This window comes from Coffea arabica, chromosome 4e (assembly GCF_036785885.1).
Source record: "Coffea arabica cultivar ET-39 chromosome 4e, Coffea Arabica ET-39 HiFi, whole genome shotgun sequence".
Taxonomy (NCBI): domain Eukaryota; kingdom Viridiplantae; phylum Streptophyta; class Magnoliopsida; order Gentianales; family Rubiaceae; genus Coffea; species Coffea arabica.
The window spans coordinates 9,982,002-10,002,500 of record NC_092317.1 but is presented as its reverse complement, the minus strand read 5'-3'; the positions used below and the strand labels follow the sequence as shown (position 1 = coordinate 10,002,500).

At 35.4% G+C, this 20,499-nt stretch overlaps 3 protein-coding genes across 3 annotated transcripts in view; all 3 read left to right on the top strand.

Annotated features, from left to right (window-relative positions):
* LOC113741773 (norfluorocurarine oxidase) overlaps positions 1–2,016 on the top strand; it is a 3,522-nt gene extending 1,506 nt beyond the window's left edge. Inside the window, exon 2 of the mRNA XM_027269395.2 lies at positions 1,125–2,016. Within this exon, the coding sequence (XP_027125196.1) occupies positions 1,125–1,736 (612 nt within the window). The 3' untranslated portion in view covers positions 1,737–2,016. The remainder of the gene's footprint in view (positions 1–1,124) is intronic.
* A 7,700-nt stretch (positions 2,017–9,716) lies between these two features.
* LOC113741918 (norfluorocurarine oxidase-like) lies at positions 9,717–18,535 on the top strand. The gene is made up of 4 exons (XM_027269576.2): positions 9,717–10,688; positions 12,737–14,312; positions 14,906–18,108; positions 18,225–18,535. The coding sequence occupies exons 1-2, from the start codon at positions 9,774–9,776 to the stop codon at positions 13,346–13,348; spliced, it is 1,527 nt and encodes a 508-aa protein (XP_027125377.2). The 5' UTR covers positions 9,717–9,773; the 3' UTR covers positions 13,349–14,312; positions 14,906–18,108; positions 18,225–18,535.
* LOC140005455 (uncharacterized) lies at positions 16,386–17,255 on the top strand. The gene has a single exon (XM_072046447.1). It carries the CDS (start codon positions 16,386–16,388, stop codon positions 17,253–17,255), a length of 870 nt encoding a protein of 289 aa, XP_071902548.1.
* Positions 18,536–20,499: the final 1,964 nt, after the last annotated feature.

The following is a 20,499-nucleotide window of genomic DNA, read 5'->3' as shown; positions in this document are numbered from 1 at the left end:
TGGTATAGTTACTTTTCACATAATTCCCTATAGTTTTAAAAGCTATATATAATCCTTTCATAGTTTTGATTAAAGTGTCAAAGTGAAAGAAATTATCATTCATAACGGAACCTATGAAAATATTAAAATTAGTCTCATTTAAAAACTAAAATAGTTGAAATGATCAAAATATAGAAATATAATATGCATGATACTTTAACCCCATATAATTTTATGTTTTATTATATAACCACATTATACTTTTGTGCTTTACCATATAACCCTCTTATGGATTTCAAAATATATGCATAACTCTCATGTGGTTAATAAATAATTTTTAACTTTACATTGGAGTATTTTTTATATTTTAGTTGATTCCGTTATGGATTACAAATTTCGTCACTTTGACATTTTAGTCCAAATCGTGATGGGGGTTATGTATAGTTTTCGAAACCATAGGGGAGTTATATAAAAAAGTACTAAACCATAGGGAGTCAAAGTGTAATTTGTGTCTAGTTTTTTAAATGAATAAAGGTTAGTTTGGATGGCGATGGTTTTCACAAATTTAATCTTGAAAATACGTTCTCCAATTATTTTCTATCTCACACATACATGTTAGAAGCCAGTACAATAACTGGTAAATAAGTGTAAATTTATTGTCAAGCAGATGGGGTCTGCTAAAGAATTTTCAATGAATTAATTTCCTCTCTACTGGTTTGCATGTTGGACGGTTTTTCATAGTAATTCATTCCACGGATAAGTACATTTGGATAAAGGATCATAGGCATTAACAAGTAGAGCTTTTCCTACAGAAATTTCAACCATGAAGGTTTTAGCTTGTTCGAAGGTAGAACAAAATTATACTATTTGATGAACTGTGTATACAACTAAAATTCAGTATGCAGTATGTATTATGCACCACTTATTTGTATATTAGCAGGCTGAGGAATATTACATACTTCAGCTTTAACACATCAATTGATACAATGCCAAACCAAACTGTTTTATCTGTATTTAATGATGTTCACCATTGATGAGCTAAACTTCTTACAAATGTTTTCCTCATATTAGTTTCTCAACTTTCAATGAGATTTTCTTTTTCAATTAAGCAACATCTGTTTTTCTTCTTCGCTTTCTATGATTAGGACATGTTCGCTGCTGGGACTGATACAACACACACAGTTATGGAATGGGCAATGACCGAACTCTTGAGGCACCCAAAAATCTTGGAGAAATTGCAGACTGAGGCGAGACAAGTAGCTCAAGGAAAACCAGAAATCACTGAGGATGATCTAGACAAAATGGACTACTTAAAAGCAGTGATCAAGGAGACTTTACGACTTCATACGCCAATCCCACTACTCGTTCCTCGAGAATCAACACAACACGTTAAACTTATGGGGTATGATATACCGGCAGGGACACGAGTAATGGTGAACGCTTGGGCGATTGCACGAGATCCATCGCTTTGGAATCAGCCTGAAGAATTTCAGCCAGAGAGGTTCTTGAACAGTACAATCGATTTTCGAGGTTTTAACTTTGAGTTAATTCCATTTGGAGCTGGAAGAAGGGGTTGCCCGGGTACTACCTTTGCTGTGGCCGTTAACGAGCTTGCATTAGCAAAATTGGTACACAAGTTTGATTTTGCATTGCCTGATGGAGTTGAACCAAAGGATTTGGACATGTCTGAATCCACTGGTCTCACTATCCATAGAAAAAATCCTCTGTTTGCAGTAGCTATTCCACATTCTGGTTAGACACCCTCTTTACCTATCCTTTCCAGTATAAATATGGACCTTATACTGATTTATTCAGTAAAGATCCAGCCAGTGGATATCTAATATTGATGTTTGGTATATTAATTTATCCTTAGGTACCACAATAAATTTCTGTTATTTGCTCTTTGCTCCCACCTCCCCCCTGTAACTAGTTTTATTGAGGAGGCATGAAGCATTGATTGTATACACCAATTAGCATTATCCTCAGTTGTGGTAGCACAATTAACAAAGCAATGCTTATCAGAATGTTATCTGCTGATGATAATGGTAATAGTCGAATGATATTCTACCTTTAATTGCAGAAAAAAAGAGATTTGATCTGCATCGATATGCAAAGCATGCAATTGAAAATTTGAAATAGTCAATCAACTTGGAGTTTTGAGCTTTGAGCTTTGAACCTTAAACCTCCCCCACGATCACACAGAAGGAAGGACAAAATATTAAATTACTTGGTGAGAAATGGCATTAAGCCAAATTCATTTTAGCTTCTGTATATCTTTTTGAATTATAACTTAATATTAATAGTTTGAGTTGTATATTCTTTCAGATGATAGTTCATGTCACGCCCCGAGCCCGTACGTGCCCGTCACGTGACATCCGTCGTATTCTCAAATCCCACTAAAGAATACAAGGCATCATTTAACTAGTCTAAACTTCAAAAGTACGAAATAATATAACTAAAATAAAGTGCAGTACAAATCTCATAAAAAAGTAGTCTACGAATATCCAATATGTTCGTACATTTATTTTCTAATGGAAACAGCGGAATCGAAAATAAATAAGACTAACAACTAGAAGTAGCTAGCCTGCCAACTTCTATTCACTTAAAGCTAACAAAAGTCGTCCTCAGGGTCTTCCACGTAAACCAACTCATACTCTTCAGAATCTGCAAGGATGGTAAAAAGTGGGTTAAGCGACAAATCGCCCAGTAGATAATAACTACCCCTCTGTTGGATCATGTACTCGTAATTTTATAGATACATACATATAGATATATAGCAAATCATTTGCGCATCAATCACATCCATAATTTTGAAAGTAACGTCGTTTATAAAGCAATCAGTAGTAACAAGTGGCAAGCAATTTAAAAGTACCCTATTGATAAATGAATATGGAAAATCATAAGTCATAAATCATTTCATCTCAATTCACAAGTCTCTTCATATCCACTCATAAATCAATTCACAAATCAGTTCATAGGTCTCATTTCAGATCAGTTCATAAATCCTTCCATATCAACTCATAAATCATTTCATATTAGCTCATAACAAGTACATGTGATGACCGACTACTGAGTACTCAGTTTAGAGATTAAACCCCTTCTAGATGGGCGACCAATAGGTTTCATGACTACCGATTGACCTCTTTTTATACATGGATCAATCGGTCGGACTTTATACCAGGCTACCATGACCTTACCAACCGGCCAGACGTAGCCTGGCTTTGTCAATCGGCCGGACTCTATACCAGGCTACCATGACTTTGTCAATCGGTCAGACTTTATACCAGACTACCATGACGATTAAGCAGGACTATAGTCCCTACCCTCTATTCCATGACTGTTTTGAGTTTTACTTGTCAAAAATTCATTCCACACGTCATATACACAAATCTTTGATTTCATAAAAGATTCAACTCGTTTGGTAACATATCAAAACATTTCAAATAAGTCACATGGTTCATTTTTGTATAATAAAAATATAACCTTCATCAATATCCAAGTAAAGCATTTAATCAAATATGTTGCGAGTCAACACAACAAAACAAGATTGAAAACGAAACTTTCATTTTTGCACCTTTGAAATCTCAGAAGGGTAAGTACCACCTACCTTTATCCAGCTGCTCGAGTGGAACTACCTTAGCTCTCTTAAACTGGTAACGTACCTATCAAATGCATAGGCTTCCTAATTAGTTGTTATTTCCTATAAATACATAACATACAAACTCTGAGTAAGTCGAAGATTCGTGTCTAGACCATTGTATGAACTCTAACAGCATTTTCCCTAAATTGGACGATTTTCATTTTTGGAAAGTTTCCTAATTTCGAAAGTTTCTATTTTTAGAAAGTTTCTTAATTTGGAAAGTTCTCCTTTTTGTAAAGTTTTATGATTTAAAAGAAAATAATTATTCCTAATCATGTTTATTATCTTGACTATTATCTTATTATACATATTTATAATTTATAATTATTCATTATTATTGTTATCGCTATTATTAGTGTTATCGTCAACATTATTATTTACTACTAGGATTATTATCATTAGTGTTATTATTAGTATTATTATCAGCATTATTATTATTATTATTATTTTAAGCATTTCGTTTAACCATTTAAAACTTATCTCACCTTGTCCAATTTAGCTTAATACGACTAAATTACAATCGCTCTGTTTGGATTGACCATTTTTTCAAATACAATGTTACAGTAATATGCAATAATTCAAAAAACATTTCGTCTATACAATATATCAAATATACTTCAAAAAAATTTTAAAGTAAAAATTTTTCATATACACTGCTATAGTAAATTTTTTCAAAAACACCCTTAAAATCAGCTAATCCAAATGGAGCTAATGTTTTTAGATTTCCATTTAAGTATCCTATACGTAATTAACTAAGTATAATTTTACATGACTAACCTTTCAATTCTAACAATTATTTTAAATTGGGTCCTGAATTTTTAATACCCACGATAAACTATAATTTATAATTTAAAATTTAGTTTTTACACATTTACTACATTTATATAATGTTTTGGCCCCTGTATAATTTGCCAAATTTTCTCCGTCCCCGAGTTGAACCCCAACCATGACTTTTGTTCATTGTTGCCAGCAAGTGCTGGCGACATCCTCTTCAAAATTTTTTTTTTTTTTTTGCTTTGGTCTTGGGTTGGCCGAAATGCCAACTTTTGCAAATTCTTTCTCTGCCGCCAGCGATGGCGGCCCCCCACTCTTCCCTTTTTGTGTGTGAGGCGTTGCTGCAACGCCTAGCCAAAACAGAGCAGCGGCTCTTCTCTTCCCTTTTTTTTTTGTTTTGTTTTTATTTTTGTTTTTATTTTTCCTGCACCAGATTTGGGCAACCTATTTACTCACAGATTCAAATCTAACACCCTATTCCTATGGATCCACTTATGAATCTTTCTAAAAATATATGTATCTACATATATATATATATATATATATATATATATATATATATATAGCAACAATCCATATTCGTAAAATTTCTAGGACAATTAATTCAACTACTAAAACTTAAAAGAGGAATTTTGCGTGAACTCGGGACTTATAGATTTAGGTGCCTAGTCGTCTGATCAATTGACAGTGTCGCCTGCTTCTCCTTCTCTATTCTCTGACGGCTCTTGCTTTAGGGAGGCAGATGAAAGAAAGGCAAGGAGGGTGTTATTTTTCTTGCTAGGGTTTCAATAAAATCCTAAACCTAGCACTACCCACTAGTAGGTGGTTTGGGTAAGAGTTTCAGTTTATTAGGAACCCTTATCCCATCCTATAGTTATTTTATTTTATCTAGTAATTTTATCTTTTTAATTACTTGGGAAAATAAAATAACAAAAATCGGTGCCAAATTCCCATTAATTGTAATTTCTTGTCTTTTATTTTTTTTTCTTCTTTGTTCAGTTTATTTTCCTTCTCTATTGTCGTGTTCAATTCTTATTATCCACCATCACATAGACCAACCTTTAAGTAATTCTCCATTATTAATCGATGACTACATATTTATACTGCTGTGTTCACGTGTATGAAGTAATTCCATTATTGAACCAAACATAATTTGAACAAGGAATATATATGTGTAAGTAAAACTTTGATTGGGTTCAATTCCGATGGTAATCTTCAAGATTTATTATTGACAAAGACAACTTACTCTTTTGTTTCTCCTCAAAAAAAAAATACTTTTGTACATTAATATGTGTTTGAAATATTCAAGAGTCAAGCCACACGCATGGATTTGTTATTTAAACACAACCATAACCACAAGAGGCTAATCAAGGACCTTTGCATTTTCATTGCTAATTTGTTCATTTTGGATTTTTCATTGTCTCTTCTCCTTATCTTGGTCTTACTCTTCCTATGCTTCTTCAAGATTAGGCAAATAGCCAATTATAGCACTTAAAAAAAGAAAAATAAAATTGGGCTTTCTTTCATTTCCTAATTTTGAAGAAGTTAAGGGAGACGGGAGGAAGGAAAGGGAGAAAAAGTGAGAGAGAAGAGAGGAGGAGGGCAGGGGTGGAGGTAGGGGGGATTTTTATATTACAAATATCCCAACAATAATATTTAAAATTCTAAAAACAGTCCAATAAAAAACTATAGTAACAATTTTTTCATATATACTGTTATAGTAAAATTTATGAAAATCAGGTCTAAAAATATCTAATCCATACAGAGCTTTAGTAATAAACAGTATTTTGTAGAAGACTAAAATTATATTCTACTTGTACCTGGAGTTAAACATTTTGTTTTGCGTAATTAGAATTTTTTTTTTTTTTGTCAATTAGCTACATTTATACTATCCTATTCTAGGAGAGAGGGGGAATCTAAATGGGTTGTATAAGGAGTTAGATGGAAGACAAACTCATCTAAACTAAAGAGGTGATCTAACACACTTTTTAGATTTTTTTAATTGCAGGGTAAGAGATAAAATCAATATCAAAAAAAGAGAACAAATTATTATGCTACCCTATTAGTTTTGTTTTGTTATGGTATACAATTCAACGTTAACTTTCAGATAAACAATCATATAATTCCACGTCAACTTTGAAATAGAAAAGATGTGTTTGAATGTCATTTTCTTCAACTTTGAATGTCATTTTTTTTCAACTTTGAATGTCATTGTTTTCAATAAAACAGCATTTCCTTTTTCTTTTTCAAATCCCATGATTAGGACGTGTTTGGTGCAGGACTGATGCAATATGGAGTGGCCAATGACTGAACTTGTGAGGCACCCCAAAATCCTGGAGAAATTGCAAACTGAGGTAAGACGAATAACTGAAGGAAAATCAGAAATCAGTGAAGATGATTTAGACAAAATGGAGTACTTGAAAGCAGTGATTAAGGAGACTTTACGACTTCATACTTCAATCTCATTATTTCGTTCGTCGAGAATCAACTAAACACGTTAGGATAATGGGGTATGATATACCAGCAGGTGCAGCAGTAATGGTAAATGCTTGGGCAATTGCACGAGATCATTGCTTGGAATCAGCCTGCAGAATTTCAGCCAGAGAGGTTTTAACTCTGAGTTAATTCCATTTGGTGCTGGACGCAGGGGTTGCCCTGGTACTACCTTTGTTGTGGCTATCAACAAGCTTGCATTGGCAAAACTGGTATACAAGTTAGAGGCCTTCTTTACCTATCTTTTCAAGTATAAATGTGGACCTTATACTGATCTATTCTCCAAATAACCAGACAGCAAATATCTAGTGTTGGCAAATTGTATTTAAGCTACTGATCAATAATTAAAAAAGGTTTGTATTCTGAGTTATCTCTTATTATGTCTATCCAACAGTTCAGCTGCAGGATAACTCTGAGTTGGATGTAGAATTTGCATCAATTTGGGAACATCAGAGAGGAGGATGCTTTCTGTATCTAACAGTTGAAAATTTGTAACAACAGAAAATTGTAATTAAATCCCTCGTTTCGAAGGAATAACAGTTCAAATTCCCTATGATTGATTTTGGAAAACTGTACTTCTTTCATTTGATAAGATGTTGCAGTGCATAATTGCGTCAAGGAACTACTTTTATCAGCAAAACCTTTTTTTGCTGTTTCTTGGGGGCTATTATGCAAACTATGAATGGTTTGATGATTTGATTACTCTATGATATTACGAGTGCAGAGAGAGTGCCATGGGGCTATTCCATCTTAGCATAGCTTCAAATGCTATATATAGCGTTTTGGAGCAGAAATTTTATTGTATAACAAATAAAACCAAGTAAAGCAAAATCTTTTGATTATCCAATGAGTTAGACTAATCATTAGTTTTTGAAAGGCGTAACAATTGTCAAATTTACTATAGATAAAACTCATAATCTTCAAATCACGTGGTTTGATCTGTGATGGTCCCATCACACTCACCTACAGAAGCCAGTATTATGAACATAAACCAATTACAGCTTAATCAGCTCATGGTAATACATTTCATGAGGTAATACTCTATACTCTTTTTTTTTTTTTGTCAAACGAGGTAATACTTTATATTCGAATATTTCTAGAGTTGAAGAATATCGTGCCTTGGTAGAAAAAGTTAATTAATAAAATTTCCAAATATTAGTTCCTCAAAATTCCGAAAGAAAATCCAAACTCACAAGTCACAAGCATATGGTGCATTATACTATTAAACATTAGTTCAAACTTTTTTTTTTTGTCGCAACGATAATAGTTATATAACCTACTCTAATTTAATCTAAGGGGAGGGAGAATCGACGGAAAACCCCGTCGAAGAAAGCCATCCGAAGGTGACAGTTACAATTAAGTGGCAAGTTTAGCAAAGGTAAGGGTTGAACCCTTGACCTCTCAACTTTCCAAGACTTATAAGTCTTAGGATTGGCAAACATTAGTTCAAACTTGAAAATATGAAAATTGCATGTCAAATTTTCTTCAAAGACACAAAATGATAGCTATAATTGATTGTGGCAACCTAGACGGCGTTGCCTATTTTGGTACCTAACCGTTGAACTTTTGTTACATAATTTGATAAGACGTGCGTGGCAACAAGGAGAATCAACTGCCGGCTGTGGGCTATGGCCGAAATGGAATATTCGATGTTCCGGCTTTCTTCATCCAAGGAGCAAAAAGATATGCTATGCTAAACGTCTTTTTCCTATTTCTTGGAATCAAATTTTGCAAAATGTGAATGGTTATTTTTTCACGAAGGAGTTTTCTCCATGATTCCAATACCATAGGTCCAAGAGCGTTGGGAGAGGGGTACTGATAAACGAACACAATATCAGAATTTGCTCAAAACAAATATCTCTTTTTCCAAATACTAGTTAAAATAGGAATAAACCAAATCACCAAGTAATAATGCCAACAATGATAATAAAATGTAGGAAAAATAAAAGGCACAGGACACCAAGATTTTTACGTGAAAAATCCAAATTGAGAAAAATCACGAGATCTAGTTCAGTAAAAAGCTCTACTATCACAATAATGAAAATATACAGATCTACCTGAAAGTATTCGAATGACAATAATATCACCAATACCAATTAAATGAAATTACTATAAAATCACCCTAAAAAATTACAACCGTCAAATAAGTGGGTTTGAAAGGATATTACCAAACAAGAAGAATCCAAAATCTAAACAAATAGATGAATAGAGTTTGACAAGAGGATCGCATGAATAAAATTTTATCTCAATCAAATTTTAAATCACCTTTCAATTGAGGTTTCAAAGTTGCAAAGAATTTTCTCTAGCTCTCACCCTTTCTCTCTCTTTGTTTCTCTCTTGAATTATGCGGCTGGAAATCTTCTCACAAGAAGAAAAGTCTTCTTGCGGCTGCTCCTTATATTTTTCTCGGTTTTTCAGTCTTGTGGCCGAAGCTTTTTTCCTCCTTTTAAGAATGGAAACCTGCGTGTTTGTTTTTGTGTGGTTTGGCCCACAAATATGCTGGCCCACACCCAACAAAGAGATAAATCAAAGACCAATAATATAAATCGGACAAAAATACCATAGCTCCAAAAGATAAATCAGAGACCAATCAATTAATTTTGTCCTGTGTAATGTGTGGGCTCCTTACTTTTTTTATCATTAAGTGCAGTGACAGGTTTTGAATTTAAAATCCCCCACTTACATTATTTTTATCTATATTATCTAATTCATCCTCCGACATATAATACTCTCGGGCTTAAATCATCCCTCGTACTAAATAATTAAATGTACATTTCTGGTCCTAATGTTGTCAGGTGTATAATTGGGATTTCAATTCTAAAAGCAGTCTGTAACCTTATATAAGAAGAGTAGCCCATTAATAGGCAAACATAAGATCATATACACCATGGCGTTCTCTTTTGATCTTTTATTTTTCTCAGTTTGCTCAGTTGTATTCCTTCTAGCCCTTTTGAAATGGTTCTATGCTGCTTCTAAACCCCAAAAAAAGCTACCACCATCTCCACCAAAGCTCCCAATAATTGGAAATATTCACCAGCTTGGCTTGCTTCCGCACAGATCCCTCCAATCATTGTCAAGAAAATATGGCCCACTCATGCTACTTCATTTTGGAAGCAAGCCAGTGCTGGTAGCCTCTTCCGCTGATGCAGCTAGCCAGATCATGAAAACCCATGATCTGGTTTTTTCAAACAGGCCTAAATCGAGCGTTAAAGACAGACTATTCTACGGAAGTAAGGACGTAGTATTTACACCGTATGGTGAGTATTGGAGACAAGCCAAAAGCATTTGTGTGCTGCATCTTTTGAGTAACAAAAGGGTTCAGTCATATCAGCATGTTAGAGAAGAAGAGACTTCACTCATGATCAAAAAGATCAGCCAGATGTGTTCTTCTTCACCTGTAAACTTAACTGAAATATTTGTAACTCTCACAAATGATATAATTTGTAGGGTTGCCCTGGGGAGGAAGTATAGTGCGGAAGAAAAAGGGAGGAAAATTATGGAAAATTTGAGGGTTTTTGTTGAGTTAATGGGTGTTTTTGATGTAGGAGACTACATTCCTTGGCTTTCATGGGTTAATCGTTTCAATGGTTTGGACTTGAAAGTGGAGAAATTTGTTAAGCTGATTGATGAATTTCTTGAGGGTGTGATAGAAGAGCACATAAATAAGAGGAAAGGTGAGGCTGAAAATGACCATTCCGTTGAGGCAAGATGCCTAGACTTTGTGGACATTCTGATCGAGGTTAATAAGGAAAGCACTATCGGCTTCGCTCTTGGCCGCGATGATATGAAAGCCATCATCCTGGTAAATTAGATCTCTCCCCATCTCTTTAATTGCATCGCACTATGAGAATTTATAATTAGTTTCAACTCTGAAAAGAACTATGTTTATTAGTAATAAATCATCTAGTACTAGTTTTGAAGGTAGTGACTTGCACTAGGCTGGAAGGTTTAGATTTTGTTTGGTGCTATCATACAAATGTTTTTAGTTTATTTGACTTGGACATGACAACTTATTAAATGGCATTCTTCTACTCTACTCCGATGTGCAAGATCAAAATCTATTTGGTTTGTAAGATTTACTGAATTCAATATTATTAAACTCGGATGGTTGAATGAAGCGGATGAGCCTTTGGTTCATGCCTTAATGGTTCAACCAGTAATTCAATTAAATATTTTCTTATTTTAGTTATAATTAGAAAATTTGAATAATACCAATTATATAAAGGGAAAAAATTTCTAGTGGCTAGGCTGTTCAACTGTTGGAGTTTTACCAGGTTTGTCCGGTTTGATCAGTTTATGTTTGAGTTTGACTCATTTTTTTATTTTTTTCCTTGCTTTAACATAAAATCTTGTGAATGGCAATCGGGTCAGATATGGGTTGACCGGTCAGGTTGACAATCCACTGACCTGAACACGATCCGTCAACTCGCAACGGGTCAGGATACCTGATCTGAACCCAAAATTTTCGGGTTGGCTGATCACCCAAATGACCCGAAACATAATTTCAATTTACTAATTTACCACTGTAGTTTTTAACAAAACTAATTTCACACAAGACTAGTTGCATAATGAAGTAGTAATAAAAATCTCGATAAAACAATTTCATACCAGATCTGAAATAAATTAAAATACCGTAAAAGTGTTTTTATCCCAAACTATATCTAAAATAAATTAAGATACTATAAAATTAGAAAATAATGTAATACATCTTTTGTCCAAACATAATGATTCCAACTTCACATAAGTTAAACAAATTCATTTAAGATTAAGTGGTTAATGCCTTTGGAAAAAAAAAAGAATAACTTAGTTTAGTTAGATAAAACATTTTTATATTTATTAAATTATTTTTAATTCATAAACGGGTTAATAGGTCAACCTGTGGGTGACCTAAATTCGACCTGTTTTTTTTCGGATTCATCAGGTTTGACCTGATTCTGTCCAACAGTTGTATGGAATTTTTTTTTTTGAATTTCATAAAAAAAATAAAAACAAAAGATTCCATAGTAGAAATTCCATGTAAACAAAAGATTCTGAAAGCAAAAAATGTGCGAATTCCATGTAAACAAAAGATTAACATACTTGAACAAAAAATAAAAGTCATAAACATATCTAGGATAATTAAGTCAAATATGTATTAATTGTATTCTATTCTGACATCTAAATATTGATCACACTAAATATTGAAGAATGAATAATGATAAATATTTATCCCTGCCATTTTGGGTAGAAGACCTTTTTATTTTGGACATTACTGCATACCAAACAAGAGGTCAGGATATTAAGTAAACATACAAAAAGGGTTGACTCACTATAAAAATTCTAAAATTACCACTCAACTCTATATATATACACTCTTTAGTATATTTAATTTATATCAAAATTACTATGAATGTATGTAATCACACTCATTTTCGTCCCTTATATTTGAATACCTTCCCTTGTTATCAGATTAAAAGAAAAATTCATCCCAAGTATTTGAATACCTTCTCTTGTAAACAATTTTCAAAAAAAAAAAAAATATCTTCAATGGTTGCTTGGGTTAACCGAACTTTATGCACTTAAACTTGAGACCATTTAATGTTTCCAAAACGATAAGGTTTAAGGATTTGTTATCTGTCCAGTGATGCAAAAAACTTGACGTGCATTAAACTTAATAAATGTATAACATGGTAACTTTTAAATTTACATGTACCTAAACCTATTAATCTTTTGACAAGTTCAACTCTACTACAAATTTATTACTTGGGTGCAAACGTGCCAATTTTTTTTGAAATTGGAAATTTAGATTAAAAAAAAAAAAAGCATCTATGCATGTTCTAAAGCAACGCTTTCTTTCATTCCGTTATGCAGAACATGTTTGGCGATGGAACTGACACAACACAATCAGTTATGGAATGGGCAATGTCAGAACTTCTAAAGAAACCTATAACCTTGCAGAAATTACAGGCTGAGGTAAGAGAAGTGACCCAGGGAAAACCAGAAATAGCTCAAGATGATTTGGAGAAGATGAGATACTCAAAAGCAGTGATTAAAGAAACTCTACGATGTCATGTTCCTGCTCCATTACTGGTTCCTCGAGAATCAACTCGAGACATCAAAATAATGGGGTGTGATATACCAGCAGGCACACTAGTGTTGGTGAATGCTAGTGCAATTGCAAGAGACCCCATTCTGTGGGAGAACCCTGAGGAATTTCAACCTGAGAGGTTTTTGAATTCCAAAATAGATTTTCGAGGCCTTAACTTTGAGTTAATTCCTTTTGGTTCTGGACGAAGGGTTTGCCCGGGTATCAACTTCGCCATATCCGTAAATGAACTTGCATTGGCAAAATTGGTCAACAAATTTAATTTTGCATTGCCTGATGGAATCAAGCCAGAGGATCTGGACATGACTGAAGCATCTGGTATCACAGTTCACAGAAAACATCCTCTACATGCTATTGCCACTCCATATCTTTGTTAATGGCTTCGTATTCATATGCTTTCTTTTTTATTTTTGTGGTCTTATTTCTAGTGGAAGTTCTCATACTATTAATAAGTGATAATAATAATGTAATAATATAAAAAAATAAAAAGGTATTTTTGTTTAGAATTTGTTAACATGTTGAATTGAATTACTTATAAGAGTGAAGTGACTAAAAGATAATATTAGAGAGTAAATTGATAATAGTAATATAGTTTTAAGGGGATAAAGTGATAATAACCCATCCTGGAAGTACCTAAACTTTGCTCCTCCTTAGCTTTTTGCAGCATCCTCGGATTCTTCAATCTTTGAATTTCTGCTAGAATAATTGACTGAGAAGGCCGGTTTTCCCTCCCCTGCTCTTTTACTTCTCTACCTTAAGGTTTTGCCTAGGGGTCTAGCTCAATAGCTTAAGAGTAGAAATTATCTCCGCCCACATCGTGAATTCTTAAGAAGTTTGCCCATGTTTAATTTAGGGTAAAGTACATAAAACCCCCTTGTGGTTAAGGAAATTGACACGAAACCTCCTCATTATTTAGAAACTCCCACTTAACCCTCCTGTGCTTTGGCCTTGTTTGGATTTTACCTGCTAACCGGCTGGGGAGCCGGTAATAATATGAAATACCAAAAATACCCTCATATATAATATGTGAAAAGTTACAGATGCAATGAGTCAATCTGGAGCGGATGAAAGAAACTAAGAGAGAAACCCTAAACCTATAACGAAGAAGAAGGTAACTGTATTGCTGAGCGGTGCGAGTTATGGTGAAGATCTGTCGGGCTTGAGATACATTTCATGTTCAGAGAGAGAAACCCTAAACCTAATTCCAAAAAGAAGGTGTTTGTGTGCTGCGGATCGGGAAACCTACAGCCAAGAACATCGGTCGGTGCTTCAGTGCAGATGGATCGGCATTTATGTGTAGATCGGTCGAGAGTCGCAATGCATTGAGCATATCTGAACCAGGTAAAATACATATATGAACCTTATGCATTAGACGAGTTGATTTGTTTGATGGCAGGTGTTTTGGTACTAAATTGTTGGGGATATTTTGAAACTTGGTAAAAGAACCACCATGTTTGGCTTAGTTAGAAGTGTCTCCGACAATGTTTGTGGGAATTTGTTTTTAAAATTTGGTAAATATTGCAAAATGTCAGTTTCGGCTTGGTCAGAAGCTTTTCCGACAGTCTTCCGACAATGTTTGTGGGAACTTTTTTTGCTTTTTTATAACAATACGCAAAATGTCAAGATTTGGCTTAGTCAGAAGCTTTTCTGAAAATGTTTGGGTGCAATTATTTAAAAAATTGCAATATACTGCAAAAAAATATGAGTTTTTGTGAAGTAATCAAATTTTCATTGGTCCATACTAGTCTTGATTATGTTTTTCATCCTTCTAGATAAGTGTGTTGTTGTTCATTTTTTATGTTTTTGAAACTGAGTGTATGAAATATTGCATGTCCTTTTTGATACATCTGAAAAGCAAATGAGTAAATGAATCTCTGTTTTTTGATACACTTGAAAACGAAATTAGTAAAATAATCTCGGTTACTTTGGATTAGGTGCATAAAAATGGGAGATAATTCGTGGCAGACCGTAGACATACACTTGCATTATGGTGGATATTTCAAATGGAAACCGAGAATTAGATACACTGGCGAACATGTGAGGGTATTTTGTGATTTGGACCCTGATGAATTATCCGTATTTGAGTTTCAAAAAATGTACCAAACAATTGAGCACGGCGTTACAAATATGAATTTCTGGTACTCTATTCCCTTTCATGACCTTGATATTGGTGTGGTTAGCATCAATGATGATATGGACATCGAATTATTGACAACATGTTATGAGGGGCTTAAAGAAATGCACATATATGCTGAGAGGGGGTCTGATCCCATTGAAGTTGTGTCCTCGGAAGGAAAATTATTGTACAAGAGAATGACTAGTGATGGCATACTTGCACTTCCATATCATGATGCCTGGCAGGCTGAGATTAGTTCGTCCTCAACTGTTAAAGGCAAGGATGACATGGTCAAGGAAGTAATTGAGAGTGAGGACAATAATGACATTCCAGACATTAACAACAAAGCAAAGGACGTCTGAGAAGAAAAGTCATCACAAATGAAGTCAGATCCAACTGTCATGGGACCACATAAAGAGAAGATACATGATGCTGGTGACAAGTCCAAGAGAAAGAAGGCAAGAAATGATAAAAAAGTCAAGTCACAAAGAGTAAAGTTAAGCGCAAGGAAATCAGTCAGGCGGTTATTTAAAGACAAAGAAGAAGGTGATACATCCTCAGACTTTCAGCAGTCTCATACAAGGAAATCAGCAGAAGAAACAACACAGACAGAGAGAGATCCAACATCAGATCAGACTGATTGTTATGGAGAAAGACCAATTCATGAAGGCGAAAAAGAAGATGAAATCATACTGGATTACTCAGATTTTCCTGACTGGCTAAGAGAAGCAGTAGAACAGCCTGAAGATGATGATATATTTGCAGGTTTACATGGTCAAGGATCAACACAGGCGTCTATAAATATTGGATCTGCAAATTCGGTTGGTATTCCTTCTGAGCAGCAATAAGAAAATCAGCAGGCAAAAGCATCAAACAAAGCTGATTTAGATGAACAACACCAAAAACAACATGAAAATCAGCAACCAACCAAAAATCCAGAAGCTAATTTAGATGAACATCAACAACAGCATCAAAATCAGCAGGAACAGGATTGGAATGAGGCAGTAGATGATGATGAAAACCTGTTTGACAGAGGAATAGGTTTTGATGAGGAAAGCACCCTTGTCTACAGCCACTTCAATGCGGATGAAGAGTTTAGAAAATAGTACTTTGAACTAAAGGTTGGCCAGAAATTTAGCAGCTTTCATAAGTTTAGAGAGGTTTTAGTGGAATGGGGTATTAGGGAGGGATATGAGCACAAGTACATCAGAAATGAGGGGTCTCGAATCACAACTAAATGTGCAAAGGGGTGTAGTTGGAGGATTCATGCAAGCAGAATCCAGAGATCAAAGACATTTATGATCAAGACTCTTAAGGGAGATCACCATTGTGGCAGGGATTACAGCAATCGACATACCACCTCAACATATCTGAGTCATAAATTTCAAACCAAAGTGAGAGATGATCCTGGGTATAGTATTCCTGGCATGGTGAATGAGACAAGAAGATTGTTCATGCTAGACATTAGTAAAAAAAAAACTGCCAGGACAAAGCAAAAAGCATTAGAGGCACTCAGGGGCAATGACATGGAGCAATACTACAGACTTTGGGATTATGTAGTTACTGTAAAAAATTCCAATCCTGATAGTCATATTTCATTGCAAATTGATAGGCGAAATATTGAGGAAAGGGCTACATTTCAGAGGATATATTATGGTTTAGGTGCGTTGAAAAATGGTTTCCTACAAGGATGTAGACCTATCATAGGTCTAAATGGCTGCTTCCTCAAGAGTCCCTTTGGAGGTCAGCTGCTTACAGCCTTGGGTAGGGATGCCAATGAAAATATGTTCCCTATTTCCTTTGCTGTTGTTGAGGTTGAGAATTACGACAGTTGGGGTTGGTTTTTGTGGGAATTAATCAGCCAAATTGGAAGAGGAAACAAAGGAGTGGCTTACACTTTCATCTCAGATAGACAAAAGGGTCTTGTCCATGCAATTGAAGAATTATTTCCTGAATCAGAGCACAGATTCTGTTTGAAACATATGTTCGAGAACTTCAAACAAAGATTCAAGGATCAAGACCTTAGAGATCTGTTTTGGGAGGTAGCTGCAGCAGCAAGCAGGCCGGAGCATGAAACTGCCCTTTCAAATCTTGAGAGGGCTGACCCACAGGAAGGTGACAAGCTAACAGCTGCGGGATGGATCAAACGGTTGCCTCCAAAATTATAGTATAGAGCTCATTTTAGTACAGCTTGTAGGAGTGACACTTGCGTTAACAACATGAGTGAGTCATGGAATAATTACATTTTAAAAGCTAAAGGGGAGCCAATAAGATCAATGCTAGAGTGGATTCGGAGGAGATTAATGCAAAGGTTGGTAACCAAACGAGAGGGCATGCTGAAACATGGTAGAACTTTATGTCCAAACATTTATGAGAAATTGGAGAAACTTAAGATAAAGGCAAGAAATTGTGTTGCGGTTTACGAAGGAAATGGAAATTTGGAAGTTGATGGCTATGGAAAGACAAATGTTGTCAATTTGGAGTTGAAAACTTGTACCTGTGGTCATTTTCAGCTTAGTGGCATTCCTTGCGTGTATGCGGTTGCCTGCATTCAGAGCAGAAAGGTGAAATTCGAGGAATATGTTGATGCTTGTTACCATAGGGAAGCATATTTAAGGGCCTACAACTTCACAATTGGTCCCGTTCCTTCGAAGCAGTTCTGGGTAGATAGCAAGATGCAATATCTGAACCCACCATTGGTGAAAAAACAGCCTGGTAGGCCAAAAAAACAGAGAAAGAAGGGTCCAGAAGAGCCTACAAATCAGCAGAAAGCAAGTAGGAAAGGACTTGCAGTTTACTATCGGAGATGTTTGAAAACTGGACATAACATACGTACTTGCAAATCAGCGATTGACCCTAAGTCTAAACTTTACAAAGTAATGTAACATTTTACACTCTACTGTAATATGGTTTAGTGTGTTTTGTTGCTACTTATATACTAATTCATTTTGATTTGGACTGTAAGCACCTAAAATTGGTCAAACAGCTTCAAATGCAACATCCGTAGCTTCTGCTGCTCAGGTAAGCGTCTCAAGTACTGCTACTACACTTTCACAGGTACTAGAGAGTACTGGCCAAACATTTTTGGATGCTGGAATATACTTACATATATACTAACCATGACGAGGTACGTGTAGGAGCCAAATCAGCCTATAGGTGGTACCAACCAAGAAAGCCAGCAAAGCAGATTCTCAAAGAGAAAGCAACCTATTGCAACTTCAAGGATGTCAAGGTTGCGACATTGTGGCTCCAAGAGACCAAGAAAATGAAAAGCTGTTTTTCTGATTTTATTGATTAACAATACTGCTTATGCCAAGTAGAATATGTCATTTTATTGGTTGACTGTACTGATGCCATTATGGTATGGATGGATGTTGCAGTATTTTTCATTGTACTCAGATTTTTGGTTATTTTTTGGTTGACTGTTGCTCTCGTGGATATTGTATTATGGTTTTTGTGTGAATGATTTCGTTGACTATGGCTATCGTTTGGTTGACTGATGCCATTGTGGTATTGTACTCAGATAAATTGGCTATGTTTTGATCGACTGTTGTATTTGTGACTGTATAGCTATGCTGGTGAACCTTTTGACCATGTTATGGTAGGATACCATTGTGGTATGGTTATAGTAATGAGTTGATTTTTGTGTTTATGGATGGCACGTCTTCGCTTATTTATCATGTCTAGCTGTGGTAATATGGATGGCAATATCACTGGCCATATCTTTGCTGAAGATGACTAAATCTGACAAGTGTTTATGGAGATCAATATTGCTGGTTATATCTTTGCATCTGATGACTTAATATAACAACTTCATTGCATTTAATTGGGTATCTCAGGTTTTTCTATATATGTCCCACACCAGAAGCAGGCTTTTTCAATGTCTTGAACAAAAGCAGCTTCAGTCGCTCATTTATAATTCAAACATGAAAATCAACTCCAAATTGAAACAACTTCACTACAATTTCCCAACTCCAGATTCTATTACACGGCCAAACAGCCAAACATTACACTTTTTGCCCAAAATTCATCTCATACATATAACGACCAGTGACAAAAGAGACACAAGTACAGTCAGCATCATCATCATCTTCATCAGCCCCATCGTTGGTTCGACATTGTGAATCTTCGATTGTAATCCCATAATAATGTTATAGTTATTACTTTCTATTCCTTGCCCAGAGATGATAAATCTTTCCGCGGTTGCAGGTCGAATTGATGAAACCCCTTCCACGTATGGATTTTGGCAGGATGATTCATTAGTGCCTCCCTCTCTACTAATTGGGTTGCACCATGCCCAAAATGAACAAGCACCAGTTTCACATACATAATACAACATACCTTTTGATGGTTTTTCGGATTCTACTACCTTAATCTTTGCATTATTGTTGCAGAAACAACGCCGATTTTGGTACCTTAGGTCTCTCGATCCACCGCCAAAATTTTGGAAGTTTGACATTTTTGGATTCTTCCTTGAAATGATAGCTGATTTAGCCCCTCCAAAGCTTTTCTTGATCCATCCAAAGTTGCGCTGAGCTCTTTACGTTTTTGGGTCTTCGTTTTGCATCTCTCTGTCGAAATTTTTCATTTGCAGATCTACAACTATGATGGGTGCAAGCTTGGAAGAGACATGGAGGACAACATTGGAATGAAATGAGTTTCTGCTAGATACAAGTTACCATTAAGTCGCGTAAATATCACTCGCTAGCTCCTCAGCCGGTTAGTAGGTAAAATCCAAACAAGGCCAAAGCACAGGGGGGGTTAAGTGGGAGTTTCTAAATAATGAGGAGGTTTCGTGTCAATTTCCTTAACCACAGGGGGGTTTTATGTACTTTACCCTTTAATTTATGTTTTGAAGTCCATCGAAGCATTGCACCGCGGACGAAGTGACCGGGTCAAGGTCAACACCTATGTGGGGCCAGGCCCAGGAAAGTCCCCGGGCCATTTACTGTAGAGATACAGGCTTGGAAACAGGCAAACCTCTTGGACTTGGGAGTCAATCACATTTATGTGATGGGCTGAGACGCGTGTGAAGCCCTGTGACTCTTGTCCAGAAGTACCTTGGCCGAAAAACAGTTATTCACTTGGTCCATTGATGCTAGCAGAACAGGGCTTACGATCTGTGGTGCTTACTTTTTGGACCAATAGTTTTGTTTTATTGGTTTCCCTTTGTTTTTCCGTCGCCAAATTATGTTCCTGAAGCTGAAATGCGGAAGAATTAATTATTTTCCTCTTTTTTACCCTATAATTGTGGTTTTATTTTTGTTCCCTCTATTTGCCAAATTCATTTTGGATTATGGAGATATGGATTCATTTTGTATGTTAATTTCCATTCTTTAGTATTGGGTCGTACTATTATTTTGATTATAATGCAGTTGTTGTTTAATCATATTTTTCATTTGTGACGGGAAT

What these genes read in the sequence shown, in the direction of transcription:
- LOC140005455 (XM_072046447.1), top strand. Translation starts at nt 16,386, where the DNA reads ATGATCAAGACTCTTAAGGGAGATCACCATTGTGGCAGGGATTACAGC.
- LOC113741918 (XM_027269576.2), top strand. Translation starts at nt 9,774, where the DNA reads ATGGCGTTCTCTTTTGATCTTTTATTTTTCTCAGTTTGCTCAGTTGTA. An exon ending in ATATGAAAGCCATCATCCTG is followed by an intron (nt 10,689 to 12,736) that starts GTAAATTAGATC and finishes TCCGTTATGCAG; the next exon opens with AACATGTTTGGCGATGGAAC.